Source organism: Schistocerca gregaria, chromosome X, assembly GCF_023897955.1.
Source record: "Schistocerca gregaria isolate iqSchGreg1 chromosome X, iqSchGreg1.2, whole genome shotgun sequence".
Classification (NCBI taxonomy): domain Eukaryota; kingdom Metazoa; phylum Arthropoda; class Insecta; order Orthoptera; family Acrididae; genus Schistocerca; species Schistocerca gregaria.
Genome location: NC_064931.1, coordinates 74,097,758 through 74,115,229, shown reverse-complemented (window position 1 = coordinate 74,115,229; position 17,472 = coordinate 74,097,758). Strand labels below are relative to the sequence as shown.

The 17,472-nt window shown below is 39.4% G+C and overlaps 1 protein-coding gene across 4 annotated transcripts in view; it reads left to right on the top strand.

Moving 5' to 3' along the window:
- Nucleotides 1–17,472, top strand: part of LOC126298892 (probable medium-chain specific acyl-CoA dehydrogenase, mitochondrial) — a 213,427-nt gene that overhangs the window by 54,695 nt on the left and 141,260 nt on the right. For all 4 annotated transcript variants that reach the window (XM_049990429.1, XM_049990428.1, XM_049990430.1 and 1 more), the window contains exons 5-6: nucleotides 4,928–5,008; nucleotides 15,483–15,613. In XM_049990429.1, coding sequence (XP_049846386.1) covers nucleotides 4,928–5,008; nucleotides 15,483–15,613 — 212 coding nt within the window. The remainder of the gene's footprint in view (nucleotides 1–4,927; nucleotides 5,009–15,482; nucleotides 15,614–17,472) is intronic.

Genomic DNA, 17,472 nt, shown 5'->3' with positions numbered 1-17,472 from the left:
TGTTAATAACATTTGTTTTATTTAAAACGTTTCAAGGGTTTTTGCATTAAAACTTGGAGTCATTACTTTTCAAGGCCTTGTATACCATCAATCAGAAATGTCATTTCACATCCAAAGGAATACTTAGTGTAACAAACATGTCAGTCAGTAAATAGGAGTGGAACAAATATCCTCCATGGATGACTGCTGTATTCTCTTATGTCTGAGTATAAGCTGTGACTTTCAGTCTGCCCATGCATGTTCTCATTAGTGAAGACTCTTGTGCTTTCATTTCTGTCAGAGGTCCAGGCCATCTGTGGATCTGCTGATATGAGATCCTAAGCTGTGGGCTGTCCAGTAGCATAAGTCCTGCCTTACTGTAACCTATGGACAGGTTTCAGTGAGCACCATTGTGCACAACAGTTAAACATTTTATGACATGGGGAATGGGATCTTGGTTTAGTAGTGCAAATTGTGGGGAAACTGTTGCGTGTCAGTTACCCAGGCAACTGGGGCTCTTGTTGGATGGATTGTATAGTATATATTCTTAGCTGTTTACAAAAACAACATGGGCTTCAATATACACAGTAAAAACACTCCTACCAGAATGTGCATAAAATAAGTAAGTAAAAACACTGCAGCAAATGAGAGATAATGGGTCAGTAGGCATCCTAATAAAGCTTCTATTCAAGATAGTAACAGAACACAAACTGTAATACAGAATCTGGTACCGCGCGCCGGGGAATTTGAATCCACACCAGACGTCATGGATGTTGAAGACCCAAAGAGGTAGCTGCACCATAAGCTGTGGTGGCGTGCACCTCCTGGCCCGCTTTTAGTGTGGGCATACCACAGTGGAACTCGTGGTCCCAGCAGCCAATAGCGGCGCCCCCGAGAGCCCATCCAGTCAGTCTACTCTTGCTTGCACTAGACTGCTTTCTTCCTGGTTGGTGTATGAGTTTGTTTCCTTGTGACTCTGTTGTTCGGTCTTGTCGTACTCATTCTGTCCTATGTTGGTCGTGTCCATCCTTTACTGTTGTGTTGTTGTTTGCGGACCTCTCCGCGGGTCCCACCGCGCCTTCCATCAGTCCTGGTCGCAGTTACAACATTTTGGTGATGAGGTAACCGGTGGTCATTCTTGGTATGGAGGCGAAGTTTGTCTGTCTGCTGGTGCAACAGCAGCAGCTCATGCAGCAGCAGCAGCAGCTCATGCAGCAGCGGCAGCAGCTCATGCAGCAGCGGCAGCAGCTCATGCAGCAGCGGCAGCAGCTCATGCAGCAGCGGCAGCAGCTCATGCAGCAGCGGCAGCAGCTCATGCAGCAGCGGCAGCAGCTCATGCAGCAGCGGCAGCAGCTCATGCAGTAGCTCATGCAGCAGCAGCAGCTCATGCAGCAGCAGCAGCTCATGCAGCAGCAGCAGCTCCAGTTAGACATCTTACAAAAGTCGCTGCAGTTGCCAACGGACAAAGTCGATGCTCGGGACGCATTACCACACCAGCTTCAGGGTCCTCGGGTGTCCGACGCTTTCCTGCATCCGCCGTCATTTTCACCCTTTAATGAAGCTAAATAGGACTGGGAAACCTACTTACATAGGGTGAAACAACATTTCACAGCTTTTTAAGTCACGGTTGGTTGGTTGGTTTGTTTGGGGAAGGAGACCAGACAGCGAGGTCATTGGTCTCATCGGATTAGGGAAGGACGGGGAAGGATGACGGCCATGCCATTTGAAAGGAACCATCCTGGAATTTGCCTGGAGCGATTTACGGAAATCACGGAAAACCTAAATCAGGATGGCCGGATGCGGGATTGAACCATCGTCCTCCCGAATGCGAGTCCAGTGTCTAGTCACTGCGTCACCTCGCTCAGTTTTTCAAGTCGCGGAGAAGAAAGAATGTGTCCGGAGAGGCCCAAGACAAATACAACAACCACTGCAAGGAGTCATCCGTAAGTTGGCACATTTTTCCAATTCTGTGGCTCTCTCTTTCCAGGAGATCTGCCTTTTGCTGACAAACTGTTATTCCCAACGCTACCATGTAGTCACCTCTTGGCTGGAGTTCCACCAGTACCATAAACAGCCTGGTGAATGGTATTGTTCCTCTGGTCACGGACTTCCAGGGTCTCAGCCATCAATAAGATTTTACGTGCACCAATCAGCAGTGTAAGGCTTTGTATGCACACTCCCTGATCCGGGATTTGGTGGTTCAGCTGGCTTCCTCTTCGTGTTCCGATGTCTCTATGGCATCGGCGCCTCTTGCCGCCTGTCACACGGCCCACTTCCGTCTTGCCCACAGTGCTTTACTGCCCATTCATGAGCTGATTTTCCCCACCCTTGGAAAATGTGAGTCGCTCGACTCGATCCAGTCCTGCCCCTCCTGGGCCTCAATATACCGTCCATGCTCTGCAATCGGTCGTCCCACAGGATGACCCATCAGCACAGAAGCTTTTCCTCACAATCTGCATTTTCACTGAGGATGTCAGTTTTCAGGTCGATACTGGGGCCACTGTCTCCCTGACATGTAAAAATTTGAAACATTGTTAGCAGAACTTTCTGAAGGTTCCTTACCAATTTACTTCAGTTTTATGTATCATAGACTAACTTTTTGCATAACACTCTCATATATGTTGTGGGATCCTTACCAGGTGGGATTGACGGAGGACATCGAAAGGGTGCAAAAAAGGGCAGCTCGGTTTGTATTATCGCGTTATAGGGGAGAGAGTGTGGCAGATATGATACACGAGTTGGGATGGAAGTCATTACAGCATAGACGTTTTTCGTCGCGGCGAGACCTTTTTACAAAATTTCAGTCACCAACTTTCTCTTCCGAATGCGAAAATATTTTGTTGAGCCCAACCTACATAGGTAGGAATGATCATCAAAATAAAATAAGAGAAATCAGAGCTCGAACAGAAAGGTTTAGGTGTTTGTTTTTCCCGCTCGCTGTTCGGGAGTGGAATAGTAGAGAGATAGTATGATTGTGGTTCGATGAACCCTCTGCCAAGCACTTAAATGTGAATTGCAGAGTAGTCATGTAGATGTAGGAATAATACAAAGCAAATTGGTCAATAGCTTTTTGAGATTTTTGGCAACAGCTTTTCCACTTTATGTATTATGCATACATTTGTCTATTAGGCAATATATGTTTTAATACTGTATACATATGCCCATCCAAACGCTAGACTGTTGTGCAATAGTGTGAAAAAAATTGGAGAGGAAATTTTGGGTTTTTTGGTAACATCATTTCTCCTTTATTTTTATATATATATATATATATATATATATATATATATATATATATATATATATATATATATATATATATATATAAAACAGAAAGAAACTTCCACATGGGAAAAATATATTAAAAATAAAGATTCCAAGACTTACCAAGCGGGAAAGCGCCGGCAGACAGGCACATGAACAAAACACACAAACACACACACAAAATTACGAGCTTTTGCAACTGGCAGTTGCTTCGTCAGGAAGGAAGGAAGGAGAGGGAAAAATGAAAGGGTGTGGGTTTTAAGGGAGAGGGTAAGGAGTCATTCCAATCCCGGGAGCGGAATATATATATATATATATATAAAATATGTTATAGAGCCAATGCTCATCTAAATGTTCTTTTGACTATAAGATTTTGGAGTAAATCAGTCAAGCCCTTTTTGAGATTTTTGGTAACAACTTTAAATGACGACTTGTAAGGATGTTGCAGGGTAGGTTGTGCTGAGAAATAATTTAAGAAGAAAATTGGTACAAAGTGATGTTTCTGAGTTAATTAGTATTGAAGTAAGCCAATCAGACCATTGTCTCTGGTGTACGACTAGAATTTCCATGTGCAATGTCCACAAATGTATTCTTAATTGTGTTTCTTAAAACTGAACCATGGAGTGAGGATTGAGCCAGAACCAAAAGCTGAGCAGTCTCATATGCTGTCATCTATGCTATGAGAACAGCCGAAACTAATTGTACCTGGTAGGCCTTTTGAATTTGCATGCACAGTGACATGATTGTTAACAAAAAATTCGAAGTGTTGTGGCATTTCCAAGTTAAACTGACATTGAAGTTAGCCAATTATTTATTGGCACTACCTACCCTGCAAACACACTTACAAGCTTTTCATTACTGTTTCTGACCACCATATACAGTTGTACAGTTGAGGACCAAGACACCACTGCAGTGGTAATTTGAAACTGTTCCAGGTGAGGAATCAAACCTTAATCTGTTATGTGTCAACACAAAGTGACTTTATACAGTAATTGAATTAAAACAAAAGTTTTGCCAGTTAACAAACAATTATAGCCTGCTATTTAATTTTAATGAATTGAGGTAGCCCCATTACTAATCTGTAGACTGTGTAAACCTTGATTTCACAGTGCCAGAAGCATGACAGTGAGAATTAATGTATTCATAGATGGTCTACGTAAAAGTTAGTTACACAGATAATAAGGATAGCCATTCAGAACTTAAAAAGAAGAAAAATCTTTGATATCTACAACATCGAAAATATTTCATACATTCAGGATATGTTGATTACTTCAGATGTGTCTTTTACTTGTAAAATAAAAATAATTGTAAGATATTTTAACTTGCATGAAAGATGGTAACAGCTCTTTTTTTTAAAAAAAAAAAAAAATAACCTTGATATTGTGATAACTTGTATCTCTACTCTTAAAAAAGAATCTGAGTTAGGTAACTTGGGCTTAGAAGGTAAATGCACAGCTTATGCACACAGTGTGGAATGTATATTAACTCTGAAATGAACTACGATGTTTGAAGAAAAAAAAAAAAAGGACTAAATGATAATACCAGGATATACATCTGTAGCATGAAACAAAGTGTAATTAATATCAATAGCATAATCCTCACAGTCAAGAGTTATGTTTATCTGGAGTAGATGTAACTGCAAAGGTCACTAGTACAAAGAGAAAGACTTAAACTCCTCTTTTTTCAGCAATCTCCAGTTATATTAGCAGGAAATAAAGAGCAGCAAAAAAAATATCTAGGACGCATGGTGGAAGAACCAATTCTTGCAGTAAGTGTGGCAAAAGTTTACTATTATCTTAAACTTATCTTTTTAAGTTGTCTTAAGAGCAATTTTAAATATTTTATGTTGTTTAATGGATCATGTGTCTGCTTTGGAAGGTTAAATTCTCTTGAGTTTCATATTTATCTCAGATTTTTATTAAAAATTTTAACCGAACAAACAATCTTGCATAAATTAGTTGAGGAACAACAAAACAGTCAATGATTGTTGATGACGTAATTCATTCCTCTTGGCTGATCTTCCAAGTCTTTGAAATATCTGACAGAATTACAATGACTTGAAGATAGGTTACAAAATCAAATTCAACACAAGTGAAAAAAAGATAAAGGAATATAGTCAGTTTAAACCAGATAATGTTGAGGGTATTAGAATGGGCAATGATAAACTAAGGCAACAAAAGAGTTTTGTTATTTGTGCAGCAAGATAACTTAAGGCACTTTAAATTTATATTCAGTCTTAACATTTTTTTAAGCAACACTCTTCTTGCTGATGCCAGTTTTCATTTTATGTCCTCTTTACTTAAATATTAGTGAGACTTTTCTGAAAGTATTGGAAGCATAAAGTGTAAGAAAGTGTAACATGAATAATGAATAATGAACAATACAGACAAAATGAAGATAGAAACTTGTGAAATGTGGTGCTACAGAAGTATGCTGAGGATTTGATGGGTAGATTCTGAAACAATGCCTCCTCATTAATTATCCAAAGGTGGAAAAGGCAATTTATGCCATGGCTTTAACAAAGGAAGGGCTATATAGATAAGATGCATCTAAAGGCATCAAGGAGAGGTTAATTTGGTAAAGAAATCAATAAATCACTCTAAAAAGCAAGGTCTCTGATCTGCCATCAGAATAGTTTTTGAATGTGTGAGAAAACAGGGTTCCAAATCTTATGTACAGGGTAACCCTTTTCTCTATTTATAAGGTTGACAGATAGTCAGATTTCAATAGATCTCTTAGTCTTACTGAAGGACATAAAACACAGTCCCAATAGCAATTTTCATCTCTTCATAAGTTTGTGTCCTGCCACCACATTTCTCGAGCACCATTGCCAAAGGCATTTGCTTCGACCTAACATATCAGTCCTGAATAGTATGAATTGTTTGACTAATGTAAGCTTTCCCATAATGGCAGGGCTTTTGTACACACCAGGCTTCCTCAATCCCAAGTCATCCTTTACTGAGCTGAGGAACACACTGTTTCTTGTGTGCTAGTCAAGATTACTCTCCCTCATGGCCATACCATAAACATATCATCGACATACCTCCAAACACAAATAGATTTTAAAAATGCCGTCCTCAGTGCCATGTCCTCAAAGACTTCCATAAATAAATTGGTGACTATTGGGGATGATGAGCTCCCCATAGCCACTCTATCAGTTTGTTCAAAAATTTTGTCACCATATGTTGACATTAACCTTTGTCATTAAATAAAACAAGCTTTAGAGATTTTCTCTTCCAGTCTCTTCACCAATTAAAAGCAAGGATTCTTGAAGAGGAACCTGTGTAAAAAGTGACACTACGTCAAACTGGACAAGCATTTCCAAGGGACCAAGGAAGAAAAACTTCAATCATTGTATAAAAAACTGCAGAATTGGAAATATTATGTACACATTTTCTTCTGATATAAGCACCTAGAAAATATGCTAAACACTTGGCGAAGTTGTAAGTGGGAGCACCCAAATTACTCACATACAACTGAAGTGGAGTCCCTTGATTATGTATGTTACGCAGACCATATAAATATGGCAGAATGGCAGCACCAGGACAAAGTTTCTAAGCACATCATTGGGCAATGAGCTGTTCTTCAGGAGTAAGCTGAGCCCTCAAGTAAATTATCCATTTTTACTGAATAACCACCCTGTGAAAGAAGAACCATGGTGCTGCCTTTGTCTGCTGGTAGAATTATGAGAGAGGAGAAGACCAGGATTTAATAAGAGCAGCAGCTTTGTCCATTAGTGATGTTCCTCTGCAGGAATGGTGTCTGACTAAGAAGTGTCCAGCTTTCATAAGGACTGAGCTGATGAATTTAGGCAAGAGGTCTTGCATACACTGCTTCAAACACACACATGAATTCAGTGATGGGAACGTTTCTTGATGTATGAGCAAAATTTAGGACTTTGTGCTAAAGTGATAGTGTGGCATCATCTGTTCTCAAGCCACAATATCAGATTATGACACCTGTTGATGAACAGTGACTAACCTCTTGAGTAAAGAACTAAAGCCACTGAAACATTGAAGACAGTCTACTGATGGCACTCCTGTGTGCACCATCTGCTAGTACCCAGGAAGAGCTATGCATCCATTCCCAGGATACACTTAACAGTACTGATGATATCTTCAAGTGCAAGTAAAATAAATCCTTGAATATGTGATCTGGTTGTCTGTGAGTAAAATGAATATTCACCTGTCCTTAGGCAAAACTAGCATACTTTTTAATTTTATTGACCATTTTTGTATCAATATAATGAACAAATACTGCAAATGCCACAATGAATGTATTATGCCTAAATTTGCAGCTGTACCTCCAAGGTTATATGGTCTACTCAAGGTACACAAGCAAGGGGTTAAGTTTTGGTAGATTGTGATTATTTTGGGTGCTCTCACCTAGAATTTGGCCAAGTACTTAGTGTCTGTTATCGGCTCTTATGTCAGATAATGTGAACATTATATTTCCAATTCTACACTTTTTATCCAATTGTGAAGTCTCTGTGCCTTGATCCCTTGGATATGCTTGTCAGATTTGATGTAGCGTCACATTTTACTCAGGTTCCTCTTCAAAAATCCTTGCAGTTAATTAGTGAAGAAACTGGGTGAGGGAATCCTGAAGCTTTGTCGCCATGTGCTGACATCAAAGCTTGTTTTATTTAATGACAAATATTTTGAACAAACTGACGGGGACAATGAACTCCTTATAGCCACTCTAATAGTCACCAATTTATTTAATGAAATCTTTGAGGACATAGCACTGAGGATGGTGTTTTTAAAATCTATTTGTTTTTGGTGGTACATCAATGATATCTTTGTCTCTCCCATGTGGCCATACCATAACTTTTCCATCTCTTTCAACCTCCATCACAAACTTTAGGCTGTGATGAAGGTAATTCAAATGATCTAGGAAATGGTTAAAAGTTCCATTTCTAGATGTCCTGGCTTACAGGAAGGATGACGAGACACTGAGACATAGTGTTTACCAAAAGTTCACACAAATCAAGTGTTACATGTGAAGCAAAGTCCACAGGACTCCTTGTATTGGAATGCAGGATGAGAGATCAATGCATGCAGGTATCTTCTAATGCACCCTGTGACAGTCCAAGATCCAGCTCGTGTCCAGCTCTCTGGCGAGAAGAGCTTATGGCATTTCAGATGCAATGATATTCCTACGTTTTCAGTGAGTATATATTTAAAAATAGGAAGAAATTTTTTAAAAAAAGGCGGTATCAAAAGTGTTTTTCATGTGTTAGCCAAGGATAGAGTGCTCCTTGGCTCAGGGATTGAGGAAACCAGTGTGTAAAAAATTTCCTGCCGTTGTGAGAAAGACTGATGACCATAGATGTTAAGTCCCATAGTGCTCAGAGCCATTTGAACCATTGTGAGAAAACATCAGTCCTGAATGTTATGAATTGTCTGACCAATGTATGTGTTGAGCACCAGTGCCACAGGCATTTGTTTCAGCCTGAGAAATCTGCAGTAGCAGAACACTGTCTTACCAAAGGGCATAAATGTTGTATGAAGAGATGTGAATGGTGGTCTCTGCATTTCACTATTGGGACTGTGTTTTAAAAGAATTTATTGAAATATGAGTACCTGACATTGTTATAAATAAAGACAAGGCTACATTGCAAGAAAGATTTGGAATCCTGTTTAAGCCATCAGAACATTTTTTGATGTCTGATAAATCAAAGATTGCTGTTTTTTAATATCAGTTTATCAGTTTTGCTAGCTTTCACCACTGGGGTGCTAAAAGTTCACTAATGCTGGAGGGCAGTTACAATGATTTCTTGCACATGTGCTGTTGGCCCTCTGTGGCATATAAAGGAGCCACTGCTCACAGTTTGCTGGTACACGAACTCACCAGAACTGAATTCATACTCACCTGAAGATCACAGCCAGGTGGACCATGGAAATAATATTCTTCTTGCAGAACCACAAAGTCATCTCAAACAATATGTTGTTACGCTGGGAAAGCCTATTTAGTTACTTTGTTTTGTCTTTGAGTATTTGTTTAAGTCAAAAAAAAAAAAAAAAAAAAAAAAAAAAAAAAAAAAAAAAGAAACAGAAACAAGAAAAAGAAATGCATAGCTCTTTGATGGAGCACCACAAGATACTTTAATCCAAATTCAGACAAAAATCTGTAGTCAAGAGTGAAACCTCTAGGAACAGAATGGACGATTTTACAATACTGGTTGCAATAAACAGCTGAACTCATGCACTACCCTCAAAAAATAAAATGCTCCAGTAATAAGGCAAAAACAGTATGGCACATTATTTAAAAAGAAACAATCATTGTGACACATTCTTATAATTGGCCACCAAATTCAATGTCTGCCAAAGCTATTTTCTTGGAGCTCAGTTTCATTTTGGTTACTATTTTTTGCTTAATACATCTATAGTTGGTCATTTATTACTGGGTGATATAGCTATTATTGTGAGTATGTAGATTCACTTGTGCACACACTGCACACACTATCAACACTCATTATTTTGAAAAATACACCCTCAAAGCATCTTGCAATACCACTAGGTCACTAAAAAGTAGCAATTATACTCATTATGATAGTGTTTCCAGTGGAATGTCAAATATTGTGCTGAATTCATAGCATTACCATCAAGCTTTTTTTTTACAATCAGACAAGGGCTTGGGGAACATTTCCTGACAGATGTGAATATTCTATAATAAAAACATATCTATAAAACTGATTCTAGATAGTTTGCGTATCTCCAAACTTTTTTTAAGGACCTGGGAATTTTGTGTTACTGGCAGTAAAACTCAGTTTCATCTGAACTGTGTTTCACATAATCAAAATATAATACAAAAATAATTTTCATATTGGCTTTATGCCTTAGACATGGAGACAGAGTACAGCTAGGTACTCTGGGGGGAAGATATTCATCAGTCTCCTGCTAAACATAAAGCAAGAAACTGCAAATCCCTAAAAGTCCAAAAGAAAATTAAAAGTTTGCCTCATTAGCATCTTTTTCTACAGATTATCTCAATATCTAGATTCCACGATTAGAAAGATTTGTTAACTAGTTTTATATGGCAATTAGCAGCATTCACTGGAAGACTGGAAGACAACTAGTAGTTGTTGTGGTCTTCAGTCCAGTCTTCCAGAGACTGGTTTGATGCAGCTCTCCTCGCTACTCTATCCTGTGCAAGCTTATTCATCTCCCAGTACCTACTGCAACCTACATCCTTCTGAATCTACTTAGAGGGAGACCAAGAGATGAATACACTATGATTTTTTACCCTCCATGCTGCCCTCCAAACTCCTCTTCTCCCCAGTTCTATTCAATACCTCCTTATTAGTTATGTGATCTACCCATCTGATATTCAGCATTCTTCTGTAGCACCACATTTCAAAAGCTTCTATTCTCTTCTTGTCCAAACTATTTATCGTCCATGTTTCACTTCCATACATGGCTACACGCCATGCAAATACTTTCAGAAACTGTTACCATCTAGTATAGATTTAAGGGTCAGGAAGTAAATTCATCTTCTTCAGAAACACTTTCCTTGCCATTGCCAGTCTACATTTTATATCCTCTCTACTTCAAACAAAGTAGTAAAGGAGTTTTGCTATTTGGGGAGCAAAATAACTGATGATAAGTGTCTCATTTCCTAATCTAATACCCTGAGCATCACCTGATTTAATTAGACTACATTCCATTATCCTCATTTTGCTTTTGTTGATGTTCATCTTACATTATCCTTTCAACACACTGTCCATTCCGTTCAACTGCTCTTCCAGGTCCTTTGAGGTACGCCGATGACATTGTAAGTTTTTATCAGAGACAGAAATTTCTTCTCCATGCATTGTAATTCTAATACCTACTCCAAGTTTTTCTTTTGTGTCCTTTACTGCTTGCTCAATATACAGATTGGGAAATATTGGTTGTAGCCTATCAACCACTGCTTCCCTTTCATGCCCCTCAATTCTTATAACTGCCATCTGGTTTCTGTACAAATTGTAAATAGCCTTTTGCTCCCTGTATTTTAGCCCTGTCACCTTCAGAATTTGAAAGAGAAAGCTTTTGACAACGTTGACTGGAATACTCTCTAAGTCTTCAAATCCTAGAAATGTAGGTATGCCTTTCCTTAATCTATTTTCTAAAGTAAGTCGTAGGGTCAGTATTGCCTCACATGTTCCCACATTTCTATGGAATCCACAGTGTCAGGGGTGTGCCACAAATACCACATTTCAAGCATCTCTCAGCACAGACAATGCAGTGGCCGAAGGCCTTCACTTAATTCCACACAGTGTTGCTTGTCATTGTCAGTGCTTACAGACCGAGAGCAGCAGTTTTTGCTTGAAATAAGCACAGAAATCAAAGTGGGATGTTCGATGAACATATCCATGACCTATGTGAGAGCCTTTGCTAACAACACATCACGTGCAGCACCTCTACTTGGCTCACAGCCATATTGCTTGGACCTTGGATGAGTGGAAAAACCATGGGCTGGTCAGATGATTCCCAATTTCAGTTGGTAATAGCTGATGTAGGATTCAAATGTAGCACAGACCCCATGAAGCCATGGACCCAAGTTGTCAACAAGGCAATGTACAAGCTGGTGGCGGCTCCATAATGGTGCGGGCTGTCTTTACATGGAACAGACTGGGTCCTCATGATGTTCATGAATGGCTGCAAATGGTCTCCAAACATCCAGATCCCAAATAACAAATAACCAAAGGAATTTTTACGGATCACACTGTGCCATGTCATCGGGCCACAGTTATTCACGATTGGTTTGGAGAACATTCTGGATAATTCAAGTGAATGGCTTAGCCACCCATATCACCCAACATGAATCTCATTGAACATTTATGGGACATTACAGAGAGGACTTTTCATGCTCCAAATCATGCACTGGCAAACCTTCACAGTTACAGATGGCTTTGGAGGCACCATGGCTTAGTATTTCTGCAGGGGACATCCAACAACTTGTTGAGCCCTTGCCACATTGAACTGTTGCTCTATGCCAGGAAAAAAGTCGTACATTGAGGTGACAAAAGCCATGGGTTGCATCCTAATATCATGTTAATTTTTCTAGGTTTTAGAGCAAGCTGGCACTCAACATACTGAATAGAAATTCTGTCTGAATAATCTGCAGAAAGATGTAGGATGACTTAATCACATGGCTAGGGCCCCCCATTGGGCAGGCCATTCGCTGGGTGCCTGTCTTTCAATTTGACGCCACTTCAGTGACCTGCAGTCAATGAGGATGATAGGGGGGTGGTGTTGTTGTTGATGATGATGATGATGATGATGATGATGATGATGATGATGATAATGATGATGACAACACATCATCATCATCAATACCCAGTCCCTGGGTGGAGAAAATTCCCCAACCCAGCTGGGAATCGAACCGAGGCCTAGAGGATTGTCTGACAATCCATCAAGCTGACCATTCAGCTACTGGGGGCAATCTTTCTGCAGTGATTTAATAAATCTTCCCATACACTAAAGCATTGTCAGCAAACAGTTGCTGATATTCTTCACATGCATATATGATTTGGCATATAGGGTGAGCAGCAAAGAGTGATCCTATGATAATTCCCTGGGGGCTCTAATAATGATACCCTTGTTTCTGATGAACTCCTCATCAAGGACAGCATACTAGGTTCCATTACTTTAAAATGTCTTCAAGCTGTTCACATATCTGGGAACCTATTCTGTATGCTCACACTTTTAACTTTCTTCAAAGAGGCATCTTATGAAACACTTTCCAGGAATCTAGGAATAAGGAATCTGCCAATTGCTCTTCTCACATTATACCTTGCAAACCAAGGATGAAAAGGGCAAACTGATGATGATGGTGGTGGTGGTGGTGGTGATAGCAGCATCATCACCACCACAATAAAATGCTTGTGCTTCTGTGGAAATATGAACTATCTGCTCAAAAATATCTATACACCCTGTGTAATTTATTACTAGATGTCATGAGAGGTGGATCTGCCAGCATAAAAGGAGGCAGTGAGTATTGTCTAGTCAGCAGAGAAGCAGTAATGGCTGAATGGGTCAGTTAGGGGAATTCAGTGGGTTGGAACATGGATCTGTTACTCAGGTGGCATCCAATGACTAGAATGGTTAAAATGTCCCTGATGGACTATAGTTGCTCAAGTCATCTACTGGTGGTATTATTGTTGAGTGGAAATCAGAGGGAACAACCACAGCTAAATCAAAAGCAGGCAGTTCTCATGTGCTTATGGACAGGGACCATTGAGAACTGTGTAGGATGGTTGTAAACAATCACACCAAATCAGCAGAAGGAATCAATCATGGACTGCTGGTTGCACTGTGGAATTCATCTATCACAATGATTGTGCATAGGAAGTTAAAAAGAAAGGAGTTCAGTAGTTGAATAGCTCATCACATGCCACACATTTCTGTAGTCAGTGCCAAGTGACACTTTATGTGGTGTAAACAGTGATGTGACTATACCCTGTGGTGAGTGATTAAGCACTCCAAATCAGAGTGGCTGGAAATGAGTGCATTGTAATCTGATAAAAGGGTTTGGTTTTGACAAATGCCTAGAGAATGTTACCTGCCATCATGTGTAGTGCAAACAATGAAGTATGGAGAAGGTGGTGTTACAATATTGGGGTGATGCTCATGGTGAGGGTGTGATTCCCTTATTGTGCTTATGAAAATGCGAGTCTCAAAAGAATATGAACACATTTCAAAGCATTGTGTACTGCATACAGTAGAAAAACAGTCATTGTCTCTGCATTGTCATGCTGACACAAGCAGTTCAGTTCATTCTGTCATACAGTAGTATATGTAAAGCAGTTGTTTTCAATTTAAATGGTCTGTGCAGCATCCTGATCTTAATCCAATGGAATATCTTTAAGATGAGTAAGTTCATTGACTTCACTCCAGACACCAGTGTCCAGCATCACTACCTTCTCTGGTTTCAGCTCTTTGTCTGAGGAGGTGTGGCAGGACATTCTTCTTAGACACAACCTGAACGGTGCTGGGGACACTTTCAATGATGACATAAAGGCGAAGGGTAAACATACCCCATAATAATGTCCACTAATTGACATCTGCATACTTTGGTAGTAAATCTACACTACCTGATCAAAACACGAAAACAATTTGGAAGACTAACTTTGTTCATCCATTATTCTATGCATTCAGAGTGATAAGAATTGATAAAATTTTTATGTCTTACGTCAGCTGTTTAAGGCTCCTCTTAGTTTGTGTACCTCTTTTTATTTACAATTAAAGAAAAAGTCTACCAAGTGACGTGTTGCAATATTTATAAAAATTGTCTAGCCTCCAACTTCTCCTCCACCTTTCCACACTGAATTGACCTCTTGTATCAGGATATGCAATGATTAATACAATAGCACACCACAGGTAATCACTAATCTAAGATTTTAATATGCTAAAACATCACACTTCAGATCCTTAATCATGCCACTGATATTAAATACTTCAGAATAGCCGTAGATAATTTTTCCACTCCTGTTAATAAATCTTCTGTGAGGGATCTATACCAATATTTTAGATCATATTTTGAACTTCAAGACTCCAAATGAGACATAAGTAAAGGAAGTGCACTTCTTGTTTCAATTTTCTTGAGTGGCCCTACAATAGGGGTTGTTTATGTTGACCACCAACTTGAAGACCCCAAAACAGATTAGCAGATTATCAAATTTCATGGCTAGACTTAACATACATCAACTCTGGTCTGACTACTTCTTAAATAGTATTAAAATGTTGCCTTCTGTCATTTGTTTCAGGAACTTGCCAACTGGATATTAGATAAGTAAATATACACAGATTATCAATGCAACAGTTTTCCTGCTCTAGTGAAGCCTTTATGCAGAGATTTAAGATCTTTATACAGATCGTCACAAGGCTATACCATTAAAACTAAATTAGAACAGGACAAATATGCATACCCTTTCTCTGTATCGTAATTTGTGTTCATAGAAACTTTCCATGTAATGCATACCTGCTTTTCAAAAGCTAGGCAAGTATTTTTTTTATTGGTTTATATTAATTTTCTGTAAATAAACTGTAAGACCAATTGTTTATGCTGGGAACTTTTGCCTCTGGTTCTTAGGCATAAACAATAATTTGAAACAATACCTTGAGTGTCCTACTTGGAATGTCACCCACATAATTTCCTGAGGAGCAGGAACAGGAGTCTTAACCAAGTTTTGAAAACATCAAGGAAATAATTAGTTTTAAGTCATTGTTGTTAAGTGTAAGTGATTTTTCCTACAGGCATATTGTGTAACTGAACCTGGTGCAGGATCTGATGTTAATGGCATAAAAACTCGTGCTGAGAAGAAGGGTGATGAATACATAATAAATGGTCAGAAAATGTGGATTACAAATGGTGGTGTGGCTACCTGGTAAGTGTTTTCTTTTATAGTTATTTGCACTTTTCTTACAATAATGTTGTTGATTATTTCTCAGTAACACAAGTAGATTACATTATTCAGCCAAAATGAATTACTTTTTAGTTTATTAGTAAAAACAGCTTCCACATTCATAATCTTTTAGTTGCTAATAATGTGAAGCTGTCCTTATGATTTGAAGTGATAACTGACTGGTTCAGTTGCACAAATAAGAAAAAAAGTTGTGTGCATGAATTGAATGTATGGTCCATAAGGTCATACCACACATAATCTTTTCTATGATAAGTATGTTAAGGGTCAGCTCTATGACTGGTGTTAATTAACTCACAATCAAATTAGTATGTGTATTATAAATAATTATTTTCACGTACCATGCATCACATGTGACAACTCGCTCCTACCGATGCATACCATGCAGATTTACAAACAAATTACATATTACCTATGAAAATGTGACTAGGTGCTGGCCATTTATATAATGGTATTTTTACTTTAATCATAATGTATAACATCCCTCCATGGGCTCACAGCTGTTTTGTGAGTACATGCATGGTGAACATGGGGCCCCAAGCCATTGGAGTAGTTATTTATTTCTTTCCTATGCTGCAGTTTTACTCTCCTCACTCAGTCAGACTCTGCCACCATATGGAGTGGAACATCAACAACAAACAGTGGTTCAGACAATGACGCTGAAGCATGACCTCTTATCTTGGCCCCTTCACATCTAACCAGGACACCCTCAATGTGATGATCCACTGTTGCTGCAATGGATGTTACTGTCACCTGCCAGAACTACAACTATTTCTCTCTTGGTCTGTAATGTGTGTTGATCTCCAAGAAACAGAATGCACAATAGCCTTTATGAGTTGGAGAATGGTCATCAGCAAAATCTGTCAGAACTTACTGGCCCCAGAAGAGCTTCTGCAGGAGTCTGTACATTGGTACACACAGTTATCATCAGTGAGTTTATTCCCTCCATACAACACTGGAAGCAATAGCAGTACGAGTACCAATGACTCCAGTAATCATCACTTGTAACACTTATTTGCCTTTAGGCAGGGCACCTCCTTACCTTGAGATCAACAGCGTAATCGAACAACTCCTCCTCCTCCCCCCCCCCCCCATCTCCAGACCCCTCCCACCTCCTCCCTTACCCTGAGCCCTTTACCACATGAAATGTAACTCCACCACAGAGGGCGATGCCTGTCGAAATCTCCGTATAGGGTAAGAGACCTTCTCATTGACCACCTTCTTTCTGGGCTTGATCTATCTCCTCAGTTACGGTATTCCTATCCACTGCTGTGCCACCTATGTCACCTTTTCAGCTATTGACCTTAGAATATCTTCCCTGATCTCATAGAATCACTTGAAAGTGGTTAATGTCACAAATATTGACAGATTTGCTACAAAGGTCACTACATGACACTTCCTTGTCATCGCCCAACAGACCAGTTACTGCACCTCTACTGTCACCTTCACCCCTCTCTGACAGATTGCATCAACAAGTGTGTGAGAGAGATATGAACATCAGTTCTAGAGACACAGATGCTCTCATTATTACTTTTGCTACATGTCCCTCCATTTCCTCACTTTTAAGTAACTTCATGCTAAGGCTCACAATCTGATTAATCCTGGAGTGCTACTTAGGGTACACCTATAACCGAGTGCTCCCACAAAGTGTAACTAACAGCCAACAGTTGTTACAGCATGAAACTACTGGGAAGCACAGAACTGCAGTGTTAAGTCAGTATGGCTGTGAATCGCAGAGTCAGCAGTGGTCACCCTTTTCTTCACATCATTTAACTTTTTGGGTACAGGTGCACCACAGGGTAACATAATTCAGAAATTTTTTA